Genomic DNA, 25,380 nt, shown 5'->3' with positions numbered 1-25,380 from the left:
AAATAATTAATTTTAAGAATAATAATTATATATTACATGATATATTTGTAAATATTTAACTTCCAGAGTCACCATATCAAAAGAAACATTCTCCCTGGACAATGTTCCTGTCAGACAGTTCCAGTTCACCATTCCAGACAGTAAAAACCTTTCCCCCTGTTGTGTTGACCTGACTAAAAGAGCAAAGAGCAGCTGATGCCCTGAGGAGCTGATTCGATCCTATTGTTCTGTAGGTGTGAAAAGTGTTAATAAAAACCTTAGAGGCACTTCGGCACAGTTCACACCTTACAATACAAAGGCTCAGATTAACTGTCTGTGAAGAGCTTAACAGTATCACTCAGGATAAGTACACACACACAAGCTCTAGTGAGCTAAAAAAAAAAAACATCATGCAAATGAAGAAGTTTGAGAAGCTCTACATACATCACACAAAAAAAACTATCACTTTTCATATGTAATGTCAGAAATATTCAGAAATAGAGCTTGTCAGCACATTTCTAAACTAGCAACACAATCCACACCACACACAAATATGTGATCATGAACCACTAAACCAGTCATAAGTGTCAATTTTTGAAATTGAGATTTATACATCACAATATGAAAGCTGAATAAATAATCTTTCCATTAATGTATGGTTCGTTAGAATGGGACAATATTTGGCTGAGATACAACTATTTGAAAATCTGTAATCTGAGGGTACAAAAATTCAAAATATTAAGAAAATCGCCTTTACAGTTGTCCAAATTAAGTTCTTAGCAATGCATATTACTAATCAAAAATTAAGTTTTTACATATTTAGGGTAGGAAATTTAGAAAATATCTCCATGGAACATCTTTACTTAATATCCTACAGATTTTTGGCATAAAAGAAAAATCAAAAATGTATTTTTGACTATTGCTACAAATATATCTGTGCTACTTAAGACTGGGTTTGTGGTCCAGGGTCACATTTAGTGTATACTTTTACACTATATTTGAAGGATTCATGCAATTATGAATTCTAATTAGGCCAAATTAGGTCAAAGATAGTGTGTCCCCCATTTATTTATTTACAATTCAAAACCCTATCCACCCTAAATCCTGACTATGATCATTCTGTCTCAAATACTGATACTCAACCTTATACATCTATTGATAGCACTTCATAAGAAGGATCCCTTCGTTAGTCAACAACAATAAAAGGATTTAGTTGGAAACAGTTTTCACTCAGAAACTGATCATAGATTTCATAGCTTAAAGTACTCCAATAATCTTACAATGTCTTGCAAAAACTTTTAACAGTTAACCTGAACTATAAAATTTCTAAAACTTCTGAAGTGTTATTCATCTTAGTTAATGTTAATTCAAACTTCTACTCATTAAAATCATTGTATCTGTTGATATTATTTAACTGACTTCAGCTTACGTGAACTTAAATTAACAGTTGCATTTTATTAACTAACATTAACAAAGATGAATAAATACTGTAAGAAATGTACTGCTTATTGCAAGTTAATGCAATAATTAATGTTATCAAATGGGACCTCTTTAAAAAGCAAAATCATGTCAGGGTATAGCAACCCATTTGCCATTGTTGTCTCACAAAATCAGTTCAAAGTGAACTATTAGACTGAAATAGCTAAATAATAACTGAATAGCTACTATGAGATTTTATGAGAACCCTCAACTGTTTCAAAACGTCATGTTAAATGATAAAATAAGCAACTTGTGAAGACTGATAACTCTCACCACCAGCAGTGACAAACATAGAATGCAGAGAAAATGGGAATGGGACTTACAGGTTTTTGGATTTCTTCTTCTTGGTCCCGTCAGGACCCACGTCACAGCTGCACTCGGAGCCGGCGCTCAGCTGTGGAGAGACCAACAGTCGGCATCATCCAGTAAGGAAAGCAATGCAGAATTCCAGTGCCACAAGTAGCTAAACCAAGACAATTTAATCCTCACCGCCTGGTACAGGCCATAGCTCTACAGTGTGTGTGTGTGTGTGTGTGTGTGTGTGTGTGTGTGACCCCGGTCGCTGTAATCCTCAGCAGCGAGTGTGTGAGATTGTGTGCGTGTGTGATAGGCTCAGTTGGCCTCCAGCCATGCCCAGATTAAAGCAAGGGGCTCAGACCGTGGAGTCACATTACACTTCCTGTCCTCAGAGGGATATAATAGGCTGAACAGGCCGAGGAGAAAACAGGGGGAGGGGGAGCAAAAGTGGGCTGTCAGTCTGAAGGTTTGAGACCATTTTGTGTGTAGAAGAATGAGCCATTGTGTGTGGGTCCCATCTTGACCTGTGGTCTGGCTGTGGCCATACATGGCACAGACCTCTCATGTTGCAACTGGACAATAAACAGCTTTTCTTGGCCGTCTCAGTTAGACAAATATTCCCCTACTGTATATCATGTTTTTGTATCGCGTCTGAGCTCCCTCAGGACTTGTCACACCTCTGAAATTTAGACCTTATCGTGCAAAAGCATTGTTTTGACAAACTCTTGTGACAATGGCACATTATTCTCTAGATTTGGAAGGTTTCCACTTTAGTGTGGTATATGGTGTTTGAGAGTAATAATGAAGTAAGAGAGACTGTGGATGGCTGGAACGCAAGGGTTTTACAACACATTTTTAATTATTATTATTATTATTATTAGGGGCCAAGCCCGAAGGGTTGTAGCCTCTGTTGTATGTGTATGTTTTCCTATTATTTTCATCCAATGGGAGTCTATGGCAGCCCTATGAAGGTAAACAGGAAATCGGTGAAATTTGGCACATTTGTAGTGATGGCCATGAATAGTGATCTGACCAACTTTGGGGTCTCCAGGACCAACTCTATAGCACCAACACTAGTTAAAAAATGCAACAAACTTAGTACACCTGATTCCTCTCTTCCTGCTGATCACAATCAGTAGCTTACATTAAGACTCCACCCATTACAGTAGCGGCCATTTTGAAAAGCACAGTATTCTATTTTTATTTTTTTTTTGCTACTCATTGAAAATTGATCCAATTCTTTCAAAAAAATTCCAAATTTTGAAGATCAATTTAAATGAAACTTGGTATGCTTCATCAAAACCATGCTCTGAGGGTCCATGCCAAAGTTGGGAACAGCGCCACCTATGGGTCGTTAGATACTAAAAATGCACATTTTTGCTTATAACTTTCGAAAAGTTTGTCAGAAAATTGGTCTTGGTGTCTTGGCTCATGCTGAATCTGAGGATATCTATCTTGCCAGGATTGGCTAAACCATATTTCCACCATTTTTAAATTTGACATAATTTGCCATTTATTTTGAACCTTTTGACATATCTACCCAAATCAGTAGGGATCATCGACAGCATGTCCCAGAAGAGCATACTAACCGGCTGTCATTCGTTCTAATGTGACTCTTCAGTTATCAGATTAACCATAAACTACTTTAGTATCAAGTTAGCTTACCTTACTAATTTGTCTGAAATGCTAAGTCATGCTTTTGTGACTCATTCTCACTCCTAAATTTCTCTTCTGGAGCCTGTTGAATGTGTCTCAACTGAGTGGCACACTTAGCCACTGGCTCCGAAGCCTGAAGCCTGTCGTGTTGTGGGTTCTGAAATGGCCGTTTTTCATGTGCATTCAATTTCTGCTGTTTTTGTTCTTCCTGCTCTGCACTGCGCTACAGCCCTTCAGTGGCTGTATTTAAAAAAAAAAAAAAAAAACCTTACGAAAATCACCTTTAAGTTGTCCCAATTCAAAGAATAAGTTTTGATATGGTGGGAAATTTACAAAATATCTTCATAAATTATGATCTTAATATTCTAATGATTTTTGGTATAAAAGAAAAATCAATAATTTTGATCCATACAATGTATTTTTGGCTATTGCTACAAATATACCCGTGTTACTTAAGACTGGTTTGTGGTCCAGGGTCACATATATACATATAGAACTTTATTTGAGTAAAACTGGAAAAGTAAATAAATAATCAACATAAATCTCCCATATATCCATTCATCCATATTTAAATACATTTCAAAGAACATGTACAAATTATTTAGTGTCTATTAAATAAATAAAAGCATGTGCAAAATTTAAAGTCGTGATAAAAAAAGTGGAATTTAAAGAGACTAAATGATTGGAGAACTGCATAAGTCACTAGACAGAAGTCATTTAGTCAGTTTCTAAAGATTACACGGTCAAAGAAAGAAAGAAAGAAAGAAAGAAAGAAAGAAAGAAAGAAAGAAAGAAAGAAAGAAAGAAAGAAAGAAAGAAAGAAAGAAAGAAAGAAAGAAAGAAAGAAACATGGATGAATTGTTCACAAACTATATCTATTTTCCTAATGCATGTTATTGATAAAAATAAGAAACTAGATATGAAATTTCTATGACTTTAAAATTAAGCACATAATTTCTATCTGTTAGTTTTGACTCACCTCAATATAGGGGTTCAAAACAACTTGACACAGAAGCTTTTTCCATTGTTTGCAGGTATCGATACATACATCCCTTAGCATTATTAACTGGGCATGACTGTGTCGTCTTAAAGTAAAGAAACACCAGAATTTAGAGGTTAGATGGGTAGTTCTGAGAACAGAGTTATCAGAACCCACCCATACTCTCACAGGGGTCAGAACGGTCAGCTCTGGCATCACAATAAAGCAACTAATCTTAGGACCCTGAATGTGGGAAGCAGGAAACCCAGATTCCCAGAGGAGCCATTTCTGTAAGCTCTGATGCCAGCAGGAGAGGTTGCATTATAGATGTTTTTTTTTTTCTCTTTACCTCTCAGTTGTAAAATGTTTCTTGTGTATTATTGTCTTTATGATCAAAGAGATTTACACAATATGCCAGTTTACATAAATGTCACATTATATTCACTCTGAACTGCTAGAAAAAACTGGTATAGCGCACAGTGCCATGCAAAAATTTGTGCACCCCTGGTTTATTCATTTATTCATTCATTCATCAGTTTATTTCTATGAATAATACAGTAAGTAGAACATGAACTTCTCTCCAATAGATGGGGGTGTTCAAATTGTGCTTCGTTTGACAGTCAATCACTGGTGTTGGCATTTTAAATTGTAAGTGAGCTATGCCCTGATTTTAAATGGCAATTTTGACACCTCCTAAAATGGGTTATACCACTAATATTACCAGAGCACTCGACAGGTTAAGTAAATAGAAGGCCGCAGTTAATGCATGGACGAAGCAAGAACAATGTATCAAACATTGATTGCAATTCTGGAATTGGATACTTAAGGTCAGAAATGTAATACTTGTTATAAAAATTAAAAATTTGATTTCTCTTATTGATTCCTTTGTGCATATTTGACTTTTTAAGTACAAGAAGCACAAGAAGATTTGTGTGCTGTTTTCTTTGCTGCACACACATCAAAGATGCATGCACAGAAAGCTGCTTTTCTTATTGTATAGTGTGCGATACTGAACTGAATCCTCTTCCATGTCTTTTTGTATTTGAAAGGACAAATACACACAAAAACATGTCAAAATATTCTTGTAAACACAGTACACCATATATTGGTTTCATGCAGCCTAATATTCCTGCTGCTGTCTCTATAATAACATTTATTATAAGAACAACTTTTTTAACTATTTATTAGAGTTTCTGTACTTGAATGCCTGAAAATTGTGAAACACTGTTTACATTAACACTTGTAACACTTTTAATTAAATAATTTGTTATTGGTCATATTTATTTGTGTGATTCACAACAAAATGCACAAAATTCTAAGCTATCACTGAAGTAAAACAATGAAGAGTGGGGGGACAATCTCACTATGAAACGAATGTTTTTCTCTAGTTCATGTTGGCCACAATTATTGATTTATTAAGTGCTTTGTAACACAGTAACTTGAGTAGTTTTTCAGCAAACTACTTATTTGCGCTTACTTGAGTCAAACTTGAGTTGCTTGATTTTATTTTTCAGAACTTTTACATGTACTTAAGTAAATAATTCCTTAAGCAGCAATGTATTGAAGTAGCAAGACATACAGTTTGTTAGTACTCGTTCCACCACTGCTTCTTAAGCAAGATTATTGCATTGTTTTTGTTTTATACGATTTTAAAGGAAAGGAAAAGGAAAGGAAATGTGCAACATGCAAAAGTTTGGACACCCCAAGAGACTCTCAGGCTCTCAGATAACCTTTAACAAGGTCTCAGACATTAGCTTGTTAGGTCTAAAGCTTGTTCACAATCATTGTTTAGAAAGGCCAGCTGATGCAAATTTCGAGGCTTTATAAATACTCTGACTTCACAAAAATCCCAACAATCAAAAGCCATGGGTTCCTCTAAGCAGTTATTTCCTCAGTTCGTAATGCAATTAAGAGATGGCAGTAAACAAGAACAGTGGAGGTCAAGATGAGGTCTGGAAGAACAAGAAAGCTTTCAGAGAGAACTAGGATTTATAGAAAGGCATATTAAACCCCACTTCACTCCAAAAAGCTAAAGTTAACAATGTACCATCATTAGCTAACATGTTACCAAAATGAATAAGACTAGTTTGAAGTGAAAACAGAACCATTTGGCTGAATTTCATGAAAAGATCACCTCTGCAACTGTTTAGCACAGGTTTGGATGGATCATGTTTTGGGGTTGTGTTGCAGCCAGTTACATCGGGACTATTTCTCTGCTAGAAGGAAGGATGGATCCAATTAAAGGAGTAAAAGTTCACTTCCAGAACAAGAATTTAGAACAAAAATTTACAGATAATGTACTCACCCCCTTCATGTTCATGTCTTTCTTTCTTCAGTCGTAAATAACTTATGTTTTTTTGAGAAAAACATTTCAGGATTTTTCTTCATATAGTGGACTTCTATGGTGCCCCGAGTTTGAACTTCCAAAATTCAGTTTACATAGTGCTTCAAATGATCACATATGTGGTTGTCAATGATCCCAGCCGAGGAAGAAGGAACTTATCTAGTGAAACGATCAATTATTTTTTGTTTTTATTACAATTTATATACTTTTTTAACCTCAAACGCTCATCATGTCTTGCTCTGCCTAAACTTAGATTTTGTTCCGATTCAAGACAGTTAGGGCTCATTCAACTTCAAAAATTATTTAAAAAATCATCTTACATCGCTGCAGAAGTACTGACCCAGTGTTTGCAAAGTGAACATGCAAAGAAGATCAAACACCCTTCACAAAAAGGTGAAACAGCCATGTAAAACGTTGCCATGTTAAGGGAGAAAATGAGATGGGAGTGTTGTGACACAAAATCCTGAAATGTTTTCCTCAAAAAGCATTATTTCTTCACGACTGAGGAAAGAAAGACATCTTGGATGGCAAGGGGGTAAGTATATTATCTGTACAACTTTTCCTTTAAATCAGATATTCTGGAACCAAACATAAGAGGGTGGCATATCAGTTCTTATTATGTAACAGTACTGACATTTAAAGTTTGTTTCCTATTGATAAACACAGCAAAACATACTCTAGAGTTTTCAAAAAATAAGATAACAAAAATAACTTGCCCTTGAAAAGTTGATGTAATTTGACTTTTTGTTTAGTTGGTATTTAGTTGGTTCTTTATAGTTGGAAAATGATCCTAAACACACACAAAACAACAAAGGACTACAAGATGTGCAAGCTGAAGCTTCATCATGACCCTCACAGTCCCCCAAACTAAGCATAATTGAAAATTTGTGGATAGATCCTCAAAATAGTAAATCAGCTTGGAAATTTACAGAATTGGATCTTTTTGCAAGGAACAATGGGTGCAAATCCTCCAAACAAGAACTGAAAGGCTCTAAAAGAATTTGCAAGCTGTGATACTTGCCAAAGGTGGAGTTAAAGTACTAAACATTGTGATCATTGTAATCGTGATACTGTATAATTAATAATAAACAAATGGGTCATTTAATACTTCATACTGTACCTTTTTAAAAAGGTATCTTCCAGTCGCTTAGCAATTCATCATAACAGACATTTAGTCCAACATTTGCATGTGACTGTTTATGTGCAGTCGTGGCCAAAAGTTTTGAGAATGACACAAATATTAGTTTTCACAAAGTTTGCTGCTCAACTGCTTTTAGATCTTTGTTTCAGTTGTTTCTGTGATGTACTGAAATATAATTACAAGCACTTCATACGTTTCAAAGGCTTTTATCGACAATTACATGATAATAATGCAAAGAGTCAGTATTTGCAGTGTTGGCCCTTCTTGTTCAGGACCTCTGCAATTCGACTGGGCATGCTCTCAATCAACTTCTGGGCCAAATCCTGACTGATAGCAACCCATTCTTTCATAATCACTTCTTGGAGTTTGTCAGAATTAGTGGGTTTTTGTTTGTCCACCCGCCTCTTGAGGATTGACCACAAGTTTTAAGATCTGGGGAGTTTCCAGGCCATGGTCCCAAAATGTCAAAGTTTTGGTCCCCGAGCCACTTAGTTATCACTTTTGCCTTATGGCACGGTGCTCCATCGTGCTGGAAAATGCATTGTTCTTCACCAAACTGTTGTTGGATTGTTGGAAGAAGTTGCTGTTGGAGAGTGTTTTGGTACCATTCTTTATTCATGGCTGTGTTTTTGGGCAAAATTGTGAGTGAGTCCCCTCCCTTGGATGAGAAGCAACCCCACACATGAATGGTCTCAGGATGCTTTACTGTTGGCATGACACAGGACTGATGGTAGCGCTCACCTTTTCTTCTCCAGACAAGCCTTTTTCCAGATGCCCCAAACAATCGTAAAGAGGCTTCATCGGAGAATATGACTTTGCCCCAGTCCTCAGCAGTCCATTCACCATACTTTTTGCAGAAGATCAATCTGTTCCTGATGTTTTTTTTGGAGAGAAGTGGCTTCTTTGCTGCCCTTCTTAACACCAGGCCATCTTCCAAAAGTCTTGGCCTCACTGTGTGTTCAGATGCGCTCACACCTGCCTGCTGCCATTCCTGAGCAAGCTCTGCACTGGTGGCACTCCGATCCCGCAGCTGAATCCTCTTTAGGAGACGATCCTGGCGCTTGCTGGACTTTCTTGGACGCCCTGAAGCCTTCTTAACAATGCAGTGGAAAGTTTTTTTCGGGATTAAGTTAATTGTCATGGCAAAGAAGGACTATGCAATTCATCCGATCACTCTTCATAACATTCTGGAGTTTATGCAAATTGCTATTATAAAAACTTAAGCAGCAACTTTTCCAATTTCCAATATTTATGCAATTCTCAAAACTTTTGGCCACGACTGTATACACTGCTACAGTATGCATATGTTTGAAGATGAATTTTTCATAAAAGACTGTAATGATTTCCAGATGATGTTCGCTTTCATCTATATGTGTATACATTGGAATCCATTTGCATTGCTGATGTACTGTACTGGATTAGCTGACATTAAACCCTTGTGTCTAAGAATGTAGGAGTTAAAGTAATAGTTTACAAAATCATGTTTTGCACCATGCCTCTCAAAGCTTATTCACGATTACATACACAAACTTAGCGCATCCCAGCAGGCAATGTGTCCCACTAAGTTTGACGTAATTAATGCCAAATGGCTTTGGATGCTGTAGCCAAACACGAAGCATGGAATGGAAAAATAGTGTTTCAGAGCTGTAACAGAGAGAAAGTTTGTTTGTGAATAACACTTACATTTTGATCTGTTCCACATCTCTATCATACAGCTTCAGTAGACTAGAAACATATGGGGGTCAATGAAATATCAGGGCGATACAACTCCTTAGATCCTTACATCATAATGAAGAAAAAGTGTCATTAAAAGAATGAAATACTTGTGAAGAAAAATGTATTTTGTTGTTTGACAATAGTATATAATGAGTAATTAGAGCTTTTTAACTTTTGAAAGAAAAAAAGAAAAAATAATCTAAAAAAGCAGTCCATTTTATGAAAGATAAAATCATACAAAAGACCCCTGCAAACCTTAAAGACTATGTCAGAAAGTTAGTTCAAAAGTATCTTAAAATATCAGAGAAACTATAATGAAAAGACTACACTCTTAAAAATAAAGGTGCTTCACGTTGCCATAGAAGAACCTTTTTTGTTTAAATGGTTCCATAAAGAACCTTTGACATCTAAAGAACCTTTCTGTTTCAGAAAAAGGTTCTTTGTGGCAAAAGAAGGTTCTTCAGATTATAAAAAAGTAAAAAAGAGATGGTTCTTTAAAGAACCTTTGAATAAATGGTTCTTTGTGGAAGCAAAAATGATTCTTCTATGGCATCGCTTTTTAACTTCTTTTAAAAATAATTGTTAATATGTGGACACCCACTTATATTTGAATGGAAATAATATATTATTGGTACTTAATGGAGAGATGGATGGAGTTTTTTTTTTCAAAACCAATATGAATACATTACAAAGAATGCAATTCTTACATTTCTAAGAACTTGGTATTTTTTTTTAATCATTTTCTTTGAAGAGGACACATTGACATCACTGACTCAAAGACTACTATTTCTTTTTGTCTAAAAATTTTAATTCAAAGCCTCTGACTTTATGAACCTATTGAAAAGAAGCTGCATCAAAAAGGGCTTAACGTTTGTTTTGCATTGGAGTAAATGGTAGCAGAGTTTAATTCAGTTCATGGGGAACTATTTCTTTGACATTCTGGACTCTGTCCAAAGTGGCATTGACTCACAGAAACTGGAGAATACATAAATGCGCTTTAAAGAGAGGTACTTAGCTTTGCTTCAGGAGGATTACCTTACAGTTAATGTACAAAATGCAGTTCTTCAATGAAAAGAGCCCACAAAAATGTCAAGTAAAACCATCAGAATGATACTGACGTAAATGCACCCACATAAAATGACGTTAGAGGAAGTAAATTAGTGTGTGACAAGCAGGCTTCTATAAAACAGTCACACAAAGCCTTCAGGTGGACTGCAGATGTCACAATATTTACCCTAGAGTCTCTCGACAGGATGTTTATAAATTAGAAATATGTTTCCATCACTTGTCAATTGAGGTCATGTCAGTTTTTGACAACAAATATTGTTTCAAAGAAACTTTACAGTAAACTATTCTTGTTCCATGCAGTGAGCAAGCCAAACATCTGTGGCAATAAATAAATAAATAATCTCTATAAGATTGTTTAGAATGAAGTGGGACGGGGGAAAAAAGATAGTAGTTATACTGCATCTATAGCATGTGTAATACATGTCGCATGTTAATTAAAAATCTTTCTAAGGTTTCATTTATAATTTTTGGAGTCCATCCTAAATGAACTGGTAGATGTATGCTACATTGGGTGAAGCGTTTCTCGCGCTCTGGCTGGTATAGACTGTAGTGTCAGATTGCTATGTAAACAGCTCATTGCACAGTTCATGTTGCTATAACTATTTTCTGTATTTATTTATTCCAGAGCAGGTGGGCCATATTCTTGACTTTGGTGACGTGTGTATACTGGCGCACTAAAGGGTGGCCATAGTTATGCTCCAATACAGAGGACTGCTGAACGTCACTAAATTGTTCATCAACAAGACTGCTTTTGCTTTTTACTCACCAGGTCATTGCTTATCAGCTGCTGAGGTGCTCTGAGTGCTTTTAACCCGCTGCTATGCAGTTGCTAGAGTGATCTGGGTGGTTGCTATAGCATTACTTAAATCCCTAATGCAATAATAATATTGCAGGCATCAATGATACGTTTGGAAACTTCAGTAATATTTTCATGATGTATGAAACTGTCAGTGATGATGGCAGTATATCAGCAATATCCTGTGTGTATCATCTACACCACTGTGAAAAAGAAGTGTCCTTAATTGTACTAAATGTGCACTTGTAGTGTACTTAAAATCTTAAAAGTATCTTTAAAAAAAACTGTACTTGCAGATAATATATACACAGAATCTGTGAAAAAGTAAATAATTTTAACAAAATAAGAGAGATCATCCAAAATGCATGTTATTTTTTATTTAGTGCTGTCCAACATATTTTCCACAAGACAAAATATTAGCTGAAATTATTAAAATAACCCCCTTCAGTTCTTAATACTGTGTGTTTTTACCTGGATGATCTATGGCTGTTTTTTTTTTTTTTTTTGTTTTTTTTTGTTTTTTTTTGTTTAGTGATAGTTGTTCATAAGTCCCTTCTTTGTCTTGAACAGTTAAACTGAGCACTGTTCTTCAGAAAAATACAGATTCTTCAGTTTTCCAGCATCTTTTGCATATTTGAACTCTTTCCAGCAGTGGCTGTATGATTTTGATATCCATCTTTTTACACTGAGGACAATTGAGGGACTCAAACACAACTATTAAAAAAGGTTCAAACATTCACTGATGCTTCAGAAGGAAACACGATGCATTAAGAGCCGGGGGGGGTGAAAACTTTTGAACAGAATGAAGATGTCCAAATTATTCTTGAAATTTTTGTTGAATTTTTTTTTTTCCATTCAGTACTGCCCTTCGGAAGCAACAGAAGATACTTGCATGTTTCCCGGAAGACAAATGTGTGTGTGTATATATATATTAGGTACACCTTTAAATTTGAAAGTTTTACTTTAAAACACATTTTAAATCATTATATTTTTTCTAAATATGTTTTGTCATGCTTTACAGACATACACAAATTTTGATGTGCAAAGTACTTGATTTTACTTTTACTTTTGACTGTGGCGTGATATTCAAAATTACATGTTGAGCTAATGTATTTGCATTTGAAGTTAATACATTTTAAATGTACTAAATACAACTGTATCATTGCAAGTGTGTAATTACAAATAACACAAAATTACAAATTAAACTATATGACATATAAGATTCAATAGAGAGAAAAAAATCATAGTTTACCATAAATGCTTGTTGGCACATTCATAACTGAAATTCAAAACTGAATTTCATATTTTAAAGGCAAAAGAAAGAAATGATAAAATTACATAAAATATGTATTTCAGTCTTTAAAAAAAATCTCTGAAGTTAAACCAACCATATATAATATTAACATTTACTGCAATATTTTCGATATAATTGCAAACAACATGCAATAGTTGTCTGATAAATATATGATTTCAGTAAAAAGCACTCTTTTTAAAAGCAATCTAAAATGTACTTCTTTTTCACTAGGGCAGTTAAGTCTTTAATATCAGCTTTGTGAGTATTAAGATAAACTGAATACTGTTGACACTCTAAAAGACCCTGAATCCCAGTCTCTGGGAAAACATTGCTGGCTCATGTCCTCCTGCATACCACAAAACACATGCTCAAGCCCTCCGTCTGAATCTCTCCCAGCATGAGCCGGGCTTGTGCACTGGGCCCGAGCTAAAAACAACCTACCCACATGGGCCGCACCGCAGAGAAATAAAGAGACAGCGAAATCAGGACAAAAAAAAAAGGGGGAAGAAGAAACATGTCTAGAAAGCTACATTAAAAAAAATGAAAGTCATTGAAAGCATGAGCAGATAAGAGCAGGTGCTCATTGATGTCCCAGAGCTTCAGACAAACACACAGACAGTCAGATCCCACCGTTTATGGCTAAACTGCTGATACTCTGAACAGCCAATCAGTGAAACATAGAGAAAGCCAGCATGATTCACTTTCCTCATCATTATGATCATTATGAACAACAGGTGTTTTTCCTGTGGAGATAGCGCTGGATCTAAAAATTGCTTCTTGTGGATTGAGAACATGAGAATGAAAGAGCTTTACTTAAATTAGCTGACATATGTGTATGTGACGTATTATGGCTGCAACACCTAAATTCAGTTTAATGCACCAACAGTGATGCTGACTCAAGCAAAAACAAAGCACGACTCAAAGCACGACCCTTGGTTCAAACCACAAACTAGTAATGAATGCTTTCTGCAGGTTAAAAGGAAGATTGCAGTGCTCACAGACACATGGTTGTAATGCAGATGAAGCCAAATCAGTTGTATTGACCTATTGTACTCTTCATTATCTCTGTAAAAGTCAGGGTGAAAAATACACAGATGAATGGTTTGTGTGTGAACCTGTAAAACAACCTGAGCCCGAATTGCAGTCACATGTAGCCATGCATGTAATTACATACTTTGTAATCCTGCTGCACTAGCCTTTATGCAGCAATTAATTATTAGTTTTACTGATCACTCATTCCATTAAGCATCCTTTTCATCTAGACTGCAATAGTGCCTGCTCACGTTTTCAGCACCCATGGTTTTTGAAGTATAACAGTGAAAAACAATGGATAAATATAAAACTGATGATTTAAATATGAGTCTGTATATTGTAACACTATATTTATTTTGTTTATTGCAAAATATTCATATATAGCATAGAGTGACTGACTCAAATATATCATTAGCAGTATATAATTAATTTCTTAATCTAAACATATTTAAAGAAATTTAGCATTTCATCCCTTGCACACCAGTGAATACTCTGCAGTGAATGGGTGCCGTCAGAATGAATGTCCAAACAGCTGATAAGAAACATCACAATAATCCACAAGTAACCCATGCAACTCCAGTTTATCAATTAACAAGACAACTTATTTACTAAAAAAAAAAAAAAAACATTATTATGGATAGAGGAAGGATTTGTTTCTTACAAACACAGATTTTCACAAGGCATTATTTAATGGACTGGAATTATTGTGAATCCTCTGCAGTGAATGGGTGCCGTCAGAATGAAAAGCCAAACAGCTGATAAAAACATCACAATAATCCACAAGTAACCCATGCAACTCCAGTTTATCAATTAACATCTTGTGAAGCCAAAAAATGCATCTTTGTAAGGAAACAAATCCATAATTAGGACGTTTTAACTTAATGTGTGCATATTTCTCTCCTGATTCAAACAAGACAACTTATTTACTAAAAAAAAACATTATTATTTATAGAGGAAGGATTTGTTTCTTACAAACACAGATTTTCACAAGGCATTATTTAATGGACTGGAATTATTGTGAATCCTCTGCAGTGAATGGGTGCCGTCAGAATGAAAATCCAAACAGCTGATAAAAACATCACAATAATCCACAAGTAACCCATGCAACTCCAGTTTATCAATTAACATCTTGTGAAGCCAAAAAATGCATCTTTGTAAGAATACAAATCCATAATAAGGGCATTTTAACTTAATGTGTGCATATTTCTCTCCTGATTCAAAGAAGACAACTTATTTACTAAAAAAAAAAACATTATTATGGATAGAGGAAGGATTTGTTTCTTACAAACACAGATTTTCACAAGGCATTATTTAATGGACTGGAATTATTGTGAATCCTCTGCAGTGAATGGGTGCCGTCAGAATGAAAATTCAAACAGCTGATAAAAACATCACAATAATCCACAAGTAACCCATGCAACTCCAGTTTATCAATTAACATCTTGTGAAGCCAAAAAATGCATCTTTGTAAGAATACAAATCCATAATAAGGGCATTTTAACTTAATGTGTGCATATTTCTCTCCTGATTCAAAGAAGACAACTTATTTACTAAAAAAAAAAAACATTATTATGGATAGAGGAAGGATTTGTTTCTTACAAACACAGATTTTCACAAGGCATTATTTAATGGACTGGAATTATTGTGAATCCTCTGCAGTGAATGGGTGCCGTCAGAATGAAAATCCAAACAGCTGATAAAAACATCACAATAATCCACAAGTAACCCATGCAACTCCAGTTTATCAATTAACATCTTGTGAAGCCAAAAAATGCATCTTTGTAAGGAAACAAATCCATAATTAGGACGTTTTAACTTAATGTGTGCATATTTCTCTCCTGATTCAAACAAGACAACTTATTTACTAAAAAAAAAAACATTATTATTTATAGAGGAAGGATTTGTTTCTTACAAACACAGATTTTCACAAGGCATTATTTAATGGACTGGAATTATTGTGAATCCTCTGCAGTGAATGGGTGCCGTCAGAATGAAAATTCAAACAGCTGATAAAAACATCACAATAATCCACAAGTAACCCATGCAACTCCAGTTTATCAATTAACATCTTGTGAAGCCAAAAAATGCATCTTTGTAAGAATACAAATCCATAATAAGGGCATTTTAACTTAATGTGTGCATATTTCTCTCCTGATTCAAAGAAGACAACTTATTTACTAAAAAAAAAAACATTATTATGGATAGAGGAAGGATTTGTTTCTTACAAACACAGATTTTCACAAGGCATTATTTAATGGACTGGAATTATTGTGAATCCTCTGCAGTGAATGGGTGCCGTCAGAATGAAAAGCCAAACAGCTGATAAAAACATCACAATAATCCACAAGTAACCCATGCAACTCCAGTTTATCAATTAACATCTTGTGAAGCCAAAAAATGCATCTTTGTAAGGAAACAAATCCATAATTAGGACGTTTTAACTTAATGTGTGCATATTTCTCTCCTGATTCAAACAAGACAACTTATTTACTAAAAAAAAAAACATTATTATGGATAGAGGAAGGATTTGTTTCTTACAAACACAGATTTTCACAAGGCATTATTTAATGGACTGGAATTATTGTGAATCCTCTGCAGTGAATGGGTGCCGTCAGAATGAAAAGCCAAACAGCTGATAAAAACATCACAATAATCCACAAGTAACCCATACGAGTCCATCAACTTGTGACATCTTGTGAAGCCAAAAGGTTCATGTCTGTAAGAAACAAATTCATAATAAATCACTTTAACTTATTATGAGCATATTTCTCTCCTTTCTGAGTTGTTTCTGACAAACACGCAGCTTTTTACTATACAAGATGTTAATTGATCTTAACTGGAGTGGTGTGGATTATTAAGATGGTTTTATCAGCTGTTTGGACTCTCATTCAATGGCACCCATTCACTGCACAGGATCCTTTGGTGCGTAAGTAATGCAATGCTACATTTCTCCAAATCTGTTTCCAGGAAGAAACAAACTAACAAAACAAGAACATTTTTAGCTAATTTTATTTTCTGGGGTGAACTTTTCCTTTAAACATGTTATTTAAAAAAATAATTATATAAAAATATTGGCCTGATGGCTTCAACAAAAACAAACCATCGATTAACAACCTCAAAGCTCACAGTAGGTCTGTCTTTAATGGTTCATGAGTTATTGTTAAAAATAAATATGGAAAAAAAAATTAAAGAGATTTTTCCACAACCCAACTGTTGCAATCTATTAATCTATTAGTAACATCTTTTATGCATCCTATTATACTAGATTCGCCTCTGGCTGTACTTGACAAATCTACGGGGGAAACTTAATTGAAAACAGTCTTTATTGCTGCAGTTTTTGCCAGTATCCAACACAGAGGTCAGCCCCGCTGTTTCTTTTTTGGGCAATCATAGTCTCTGCAGACCTAATTTTCCTTCACATTTTGTTGTTATTATTTCCCTCCTCTCTTTGTAGCTTAAACATGGAAACCGCATGTTTCTAAAAACCTCTGGTGTTTATTCTGCGCTGGTCTCTGTGAGTGCTCTGGACCTGAGTTTCCTTGCATTGTGCTGATTGTGGGTGAGACTGATGTGGATAAGAACCCTGAGGACATGATTTTGCTCCCGAGGGTTCCCGTTTCACAATGGAGAGTGACATAGCTGAAGAAAGACAGGAAGAGGAAAGGCCTAGCAGAGCTAGAAAAAAGAACCTGTCTTAGGAGCTAGCAGGTGTCATGTGCATTCATATACACTAAACATGTGAACATCTGTTAGATTCTCTGGAAGCTACTAGATTTTTACATTTCAAAGTAAATGTCAGTGGTTTTTATCCTGGATATTCTGGTTGGATGAAAAGTCAAGAAATACAGGTTTAAAAAGCCATTAGACTTACATTGAAGTAATCATCAATAAGGGAGTTTCACACTGGCAGTTTAGTCTGAAACAAACTGGTAATGTGAAAATTGTGGTGCAGACCGGGGATAATTAATGTAAAATGACTTAAGATACAGTTGAGATACAACTGCATGCTGTTCTTCAGAATAATCCTTCAGGTCCCACAAATTCTTTGGTTTTCCAGCATTTTTGTGTAATTGAACCCTTTCCAACAATGGCTGTATGACTTTGAGATCCATCTTTTCACACTGAGGACAACTGAGGGACTCATATGCAACTATTACAGAAGGTTCAAACACTCACTGATGCTCCAGAAGAAAACACAATGCATTTTGAACAGAATGTAAATGTGTACAATTTTCTTATTTTGCCTAAATATCATATTTTTTTATTTAGTACTGCCCTTCAGAGGCTATATGTAAACATCTTTTATGTGAAATATCTTATTCAAGTCAGTACTAAATAAACAATAACATGCATTTTGTATGATCCCTCTTATTTTGGTAAAATAATCAACATTTTGCAGATTCTGAATGGGGGATGTAAACTTTTGACCTCAACTGTATTTGGAAAGTTGCAAGAAAGACCTGCACAGTACTACGGTGAAAGAGGCAACAGAAACATTTGACAACAAAAAAAAAAGCAAATGTGAGATAAAAACTATAGCATACTACAACCTTCTTCGGTGCCTAAAGCTTTTGACCAAAACATTTGCTATTCCACTTTCTTGTTATCCTTTTTAACCTTTGTAATGTGCATGCTTTTTTTGCAACTTTTTGCCTGTTTGGATTATTGTGGCTTATGCACCTAAGGAAAGATTTACTAACAGCTTACGTCAGTGCAAACCCTCTTTTGGTGTAAAAAAAAAAACTAGCATTACTTTAGACAATACTGTTGTGGACACATTTATATTTGAAGCTGTTCTTATTGCATATACATTTGCAGGAGTTTCCCTTTTAGATGCAACATTTATGGGAGGGGGGTATATAAATGAATCATGTATGATTTAACAAAATATCTAAAAATTCTTAAATGAAGAAGGATTTTCTAGACATGTAAAAATTATTGTCTTGTTTTAAGAAAAAAACAAGTCAAAATTAAGTGAGTTTTTGCTTAAAACAAGCAAAATAATCTGCCAATGGGGTAAGAAAAAAATCTTATTTCAAACAGAAAAAACAAGATTTTTTTTTAACCCCATTGGCAGATTATTTTGCTTGTTTCAAGCAAAAATGCACTTAACTTTCAGAAAGTCAAAATTAAGATATTTTGGCTAGAAACAAGACAAAAAATCTAAGTAAGAAGCATTTTTGCAGTGTTGGTACTTGCCCTGTTTAGTAAATTCACATGTAGATGTTAAAAACACCTTAGAAAAGTGATGCTGCAGACACATTTACCATTGTTCAGCAAAATTTCACAGTCAGAATTAAGGCCTTTTTATTATCAGAAATGTTGCTTGAGAAATGTTTGACCAACAGAAGGCATCTTGGTTTGAAAGTACAATACCATTGACTGGCTCCCATTAACAAGCCCCATAATCTGTGGTATCATTCAAGTCTGTAGCACAAATAGTGTGGAATAACTTATGCAAAAATTTTAATAATTGTGTGTTTGTTTTAGTTACACTTTATTCTGATGGTCACCTTTAGACATTCTGCTAACAATAAGCAACTTTGCATCTACATGTCAACTAACTCTTCATTAGTAGACTGTTAGGCTAAGGTTAGGGTTAGAGGAATTAGTTGACATGTTCTTGCAAAGGTACGTCAGTTAGTTAGCAGAATGTGTGCTGGGAACCATCAAAATAAATTGTTAACAGATACTAAGCAGACAGTCTGCTACTACTCTAATGACTGCTAGTTGACATGTGGTTACTTATAGTCGACAAAATGGTCAAACTAAAGTGTTTGCTTCGTTTCAGCCCAAACCCTAAGTAAGAATAACCGTGATGCCTGCAGTGCTATGCAATCAATAGCAATAGTAACAACAAGTGCTAAAGGTGGGAATGATGAATGTGTATGTGTGAGCGTGTTAACTAGCTTTCCTGCTGTTATTGATCTTTGCTGGAGCAGAACATAGCCACTTCCTGTCTGTGCAGTGGCATCCTGTGATGAAGGATGTTTGTGAATATTGTGCTGTGTGGCTCGCCATCCTGTAGACTTCCTCTCTTAAGACTAAATGGGTCAGAATCCAGCAGGGACGTGTTCCTAAGTGCTCCAGCTTTTGAAACTCATTGAGACATTCAGTGAAGAGCCATCAACACAGCTCTGGATCACTATCAATGGCATTCCATTGATACTGAAGCATTTCTGCTCAAGTTGCCTTGGGTTTGTATTTCTCAAGGAAAAACACAGAATGTTCATTTATATTTAGAAGACTCTTTTATGCGAAGAAAAAAGAATATCACAAGGAATTTAATAGTAGAAGCGGCATCAATTGTTTCAAGAGTTAAGCTAGTGCACAAAATCTAGATTTGCAATATATAAACATTATTATTTTTATGTATTTATTTGATAATTTAGAGAGCATACTTGTGAACGCGTTCCATTCTGCTTAAAAAGCATCTGGTCGGGGTTTGGAATTTTACAACAGGAAAAGAAGGGTCAAACTCATCGAGGCCTCATGAAAGCCAAAAAGTAATAATTTGGGCTTCCTGTCAGACACACAGACACAAAGGCTCCAAAAATGCAAGCAGAGGTGAGGTGTCTGGTGTCGCGGCATCTCAGGGTTAAACATGCTGACCTCTAAATGGTGAATACTCAGACACAGACATAGTTACAGACTAAAGCCAAGCAAAATGCAGATGCACTAATGAAGCAAGAGAAAAATCTTCTTGTCTTATGTCTGCAAAAGAACTTGTTTATTTTCTCTAAAAGCAAATTACTGCAAAAAAAAAGCACAAACTCGATTCTGTGCTTACTTGATCTAATTTTTGATGTTTATAAAAATGTTGTAGATTTAAGTAGCAAATGAGATTCTTGAATATATCTTGAAACAAAGGTCTTCTTAATGATTTTGAGTTTTGTTTAAGATGATTAAAGCAACAGTTTTTAAATAATGAAAGAATATGTAAAAGTATGGTATTTGGGGTCAAAAGCACCCTTGCTGTTGGAGCTAAAAGGCACAATAATTAACATGATCATTAATAGAAGGCTGACTTTTCTATTTGTTGACATGACATTGTTAGATTCAGATGGTAAATATCATATACTATGTTGGGTGTCCATCTTAAAGATAATCACCATGTTTAGAATGAATCCATCATATTTAAAAACATGCTATTAATCATATTATATAATAAAATATCATCTGCAAATCTATATTAAATTACTATGGGATCTCCTTCAATGCTTTCGGAATCTTTACATTTTAATATGATTTTGTTTCTGTATTTTAAAGTATATGTTTTATTTTAACATATTTTAATGACCTTATATTAAACAAATAATAATTATTTTATTTTTCAAAATAAGCAGAAAATAGTACAAACTTGGCAAAAGTTATTTTTTTCAGACATTAAAAAAAAAAACATTATTTCAGGTAAAGTATTTGCATCAATACTGTGTGGCTTTTACCCCATGCTGGCATTACCCCTTGTAATCTCATACATTTTATGTTGCTCCATAAATGGTCAATACAAATGTATATATTTTTCTGCAATCATACACTTCAGGCACAGTGAAAAGCACATTTTTTTTCTTATACATTTGGGTGAACTTTTCCTTTAAGGAACAAACTTGTACAGTTTCAAAAACACCTAATAAAAACCCCCTCTTCGCACTTGCGCCATGCAAGGCTATGGTTTTGAAACCATGACAACAGAGCCCAATAACTTACGGTAACTGGCTGTTACACGGTGGGTTTAACTCATTTGCAAACACTTGTACTGCATCATTGGCTTGCTGTACAGTGAGCTGAAGCACTGCCTCCGTCAGAACAGCCACACTGGCACCAGCTCTGCTATGGCAACCGCAGTAGGGTAAAACACACAGCGCCAAATAACCCTGCGTCTATGACAACTGATGGGCTGCAGTGATTTAATGTCAACCACTCTTGCACCTTTTCCAGTAATATACGGAGTTGTGCAACAAGTGATGAGTAGCAGGACAAGCACAGCATTGCAGTAACAACATATTTGACAGGTAGTTTTTCAGCGGCACAAGTTGGTGCGTCAAAGACGGCATAATTATTTATTATAGTTATTCAAACTCAAACTCAATCTGACATAATGACATCATTATCACATGGCGCAGCTGATTGGTTCTTTTTGTATCCGCAACCAGTGAGCTTGCTGCTCAACATTCAAATACTCAACTAGTGCTTGCTGTAGCAGTTGCAGCATGCTTCAGAAACCCTCCACCTTCCCCAGCTCCACCTGTATAGACAACAGGCTCCATATACATTTCTGCAAACCTGTAAAAACATATCTATATGTAAAAGTCACTGCAGTTTCCAGTTGAAATGAACACTACAGGCAGTAAAACTTCTCTACATATGATTTACACACAGAGTTTTGATTAATAAAGTCTCATTTTTACACAGTTACTTGCAGAATATTATATTATGGCTTCAAAACAATTTTAACATTAACAGCTCACGTGATATATTGCTCTGTATTTGCAATTTTAAACCAGAGCCAATATTCATAATATATATTTTGTCATTACTATAAGCATACAAGCATGATGAAATTAGTACATCCCCTATTTTCTATTTGTAAAAAGATAATGTATAATAATAAAGTTTGGAATAATATCCATTTTGGGGACACTTTAATTTGGGAACCAGGGGCCGGATTCATGAACATCTTCTTAAGAAATAAATTATGAAATTTCTTTAGATAACTAAGAAGTTCGTAAGAATGTTCTTAAGTGCAATTCTTGTAAAATTCTTAAGAAGTTCTCAAATATGTTCTTAAGAACATCTTAATTTTTTTCTTAAGAAGAAAATGATACATCATTCTGAGTGAATACATGGTTGAAGATGCATTTATAAACTCGCACTTCAACGATTGTTTCTGCAGATTATCCTAATAATCATAATAAGCACGCACACTATTTTTGTCACGACCTTGACTGGCGATGGCTAATATGTATTATATGTAGCTAGAAGTGTTGCAATGCTTAAATATAGCAATTAATAAAAAATAAAAAATAAAAATAAATTAACAAAATAAAATTATTAATAAAAATAAAGTAAACAATTCTTACTATTTTGGAGACGAGTCTTGGGGTATTCTAAATTTAGGAAGTTATTTACAATGGTTTTTAGAAGGATTCTTTTCAAGAATTGTAATTTTCTTAATTTTTGTCTTAAGAACAATCTGAAGTAAAAAGATAAGAATATTCTTAATTTTTGGGGAATACAAAATATTCTTAGCTTTTTTCTTATTTAAAAAAATAAGAAGAAATGGCAATTAAGAAGAAATTTCTTCTTAAGAATGTTATTGCGTCCAGCGGATATTCTTTAAAATGGCGCTACAGTGATGCAAATTAGACAAACTGTTGAATAAAGTCATTATTTTAATTTTCTTTGCGTACAAAAAGTATTTTCGCTGCTTCATAAAATTCTGATTAAACCACTGTTGGCAGACTATTTTGACGATGCCTTTCATACTTTTTTGGGTACTGACAGTGGAATTTACCTGGCAGTCAATGGGACAGTAACAAGCCTCACTGTTAATCCAAAATATCTTCAATTGTGTTTGGAATGACATGGGGGTAAGTGATTAATGACAAAATGCTCATTTTGGGGTGGAGTAACCCTTTAATAGTGAGAAATGGTACTGAAACTAATGTGACTGAGTTGCATTTGTAATGATACCAACATTTAAATTATACTAAAGTACACTAGAAATAGTTCAAAATTAAGCACAACTGAGTATATTTAACATATCTTTAGTTCAGTCTGAGATGCCAGTTTCAACACCATTTGTCTTTTACAGCATCTGTGTCCTGCTGGGAGTGTAACTGATATTTGGTTCTCCCATTTAAAACAGCTGGGTATGCAGACACATCTATCACATATCGCAACCCGTATGAGCTCCCAGAGCGCCAAATACTGTTGTTTGTCCAAGTGTTTTTTGACTATACAGACGTCAAAAGAGTCCTGTCATGTCTTTACTGTGAAGTGGCTAGAACTGTACGCACATTGCTTTCAATGAGAAACCTCTGGTTTAATAAATAGAAGGATGTGAAGGAAAGTCATCATTTAATGCTGGGGTATGAAGTTTAATTTTTAATCATTTTAGTTGCATAATATATTTCTATTACTATTTAGAAATCTTTAAGTAAATAAGTCGAGCCCATCTCTAAATGGACACTATTTCTCAACAGTATAAAACATATAACAGGCAGATAAAAGTGTGCTGCCAAACAGCCAAACAGTAGAACTAATTGAAAAATTTTCATTTGAAATCATATCCTGCTCTCTAGCAGTTGACATTCTTTTCTGACCCACTTGTGTAATTAGATAATACTAGATATTAGTTAATTTGTATAGTTTTAAATACTCTCAAACTGAGATAAATCAGCTCTTTGAGAATATTTTGCTTGATAAGTATGTTTTGTGCACAGCTGACAAAATAACAAATGTGCAAAGAATAGCTGAATACAAGCTGATTTTGTGTCAAAGTCCCCACAAGCCTGCTGCAAAAGCCCAGCATGAATATCAATCAAATAAACTGGCAGAGATCCTTGAGAATGGATTACATATTTTTCTGTGTGCTGTAAATTTTCTTCCCTCTTGCAAAAGCAATGAGCATTAAAGCATGCCAGCCATTATTAAGGTTATGGGTGCTTTGCATTCATTCTGACAAGCACCCAAGGAGAATTGCTGGCCCAAAACACAATCCACCTTCAAATACTCTGGTACAGGTCTTCTGTAGGTAACTTTAAACTATCACTCAGTCTGCATGTCAGATTCCAGCTCTGTTCCAAAAACCTGGTTGGCCTACTACGGCAATGGCCTACATACATGGGTCTGCAGACAGTCTTATGAGAAAAAGCAGGTGGCTCTGACTATTCCTGCATGCACACAAGTGTAAGTCAAGTTTTAGGGTAACATTTTAGAATAAGGAACACTCATTCACTATTAACTATGACTTTTCCCTCTAAAAAATACCTAATTTGCTGCTTATTGATAGTAAGGTAGTTGTTAAATGTAGGTATTGGGTAGGATTAGGGATGTAGAATAAGGTCATGCAGAATAAGGCATTAATATGTGCTTGATAAATAGGTAATATTCTAGTAATATGCATGCTAATAAGCAGACCGTAAAATATAGTCTTACCTAAAATACTAATAAGATTAAATTCATGATTAGCATTTGGGGAAATTCATCAGAATAATTGCACTTTCATTTATAAGCATAAATCAAGAGAATGTCAACTCATACGCATGGTTTATTTGACCTCACCTATTTCCATGATTTATTATATTATTATAAATATTAAAGGGGGCATTGGATGGAAAATTCACTTTCCATCACATGGTGTGTGCATATAAATGTCTTGGTAGCCACCATGCCACAAAAATCCATTCATATCTTTGTTTTAATCCCACAAAAACCAAAACAGTCTCAATTATCAATTTTCTGGATAAATTCTGGATATAGAGAGTTGTTACTACATTCGAGTCTCGTCTTTTTTCATCATCAATATTGTATGCTAAAATAGTCACAGTTGGTGTTTAATAATGTCAGATACTTGAGACTTTGGATCAACTCAAAT

The 25,380-nt window shown here is 34.8% G+C and overlaps 1 protein-coding gene across 3 annotated transcripts in view; it reads right to left on the bottom strand.

Moving 5' to 3' along the window:
* The window catches only part of rgs3a (regulator of G protein signaling 3a), a 162,600-nt gene that overhangs the window by 20,459 nt on the left and 116,761 nt on the right, over positions 1–25,380 (bottom strand). For 2 of the 3 annotated variants that reach the window (XM_073839383.1, XM_073839379.1), the window contains one exon: positions 1,782–1,852. In XM_073839383.1, coding sequence (XP_073695484.1) covers positions 1,782–1,852 — 71 coding nt within the window. Of the gene's footprint in view, positions 1–1,781; positions 1,853–4,390; positions 4,408–25,380 lie in introns of those variants that run through there. The other variant, XM_073839380.1, reaches the window with a different exon arrangement.

This window comes from Garra rufa, chromosome 5 (assembly GCF_049309525.1).
Source record: "Garra rufa chromosome 5, GarRuf1.0, whole genome shotgun sequence".
NCBI lineage: Eukaryota > Metazoa > Chordata > Actinopteri > Cypriniformes > Cyprinidae > Garra > Garra rufa.
The sequence above is the reverse complement of the archived record's forward strand: the minus strand, read 5'-3'. Positions and strand labels throughout refer to the sequence as shown.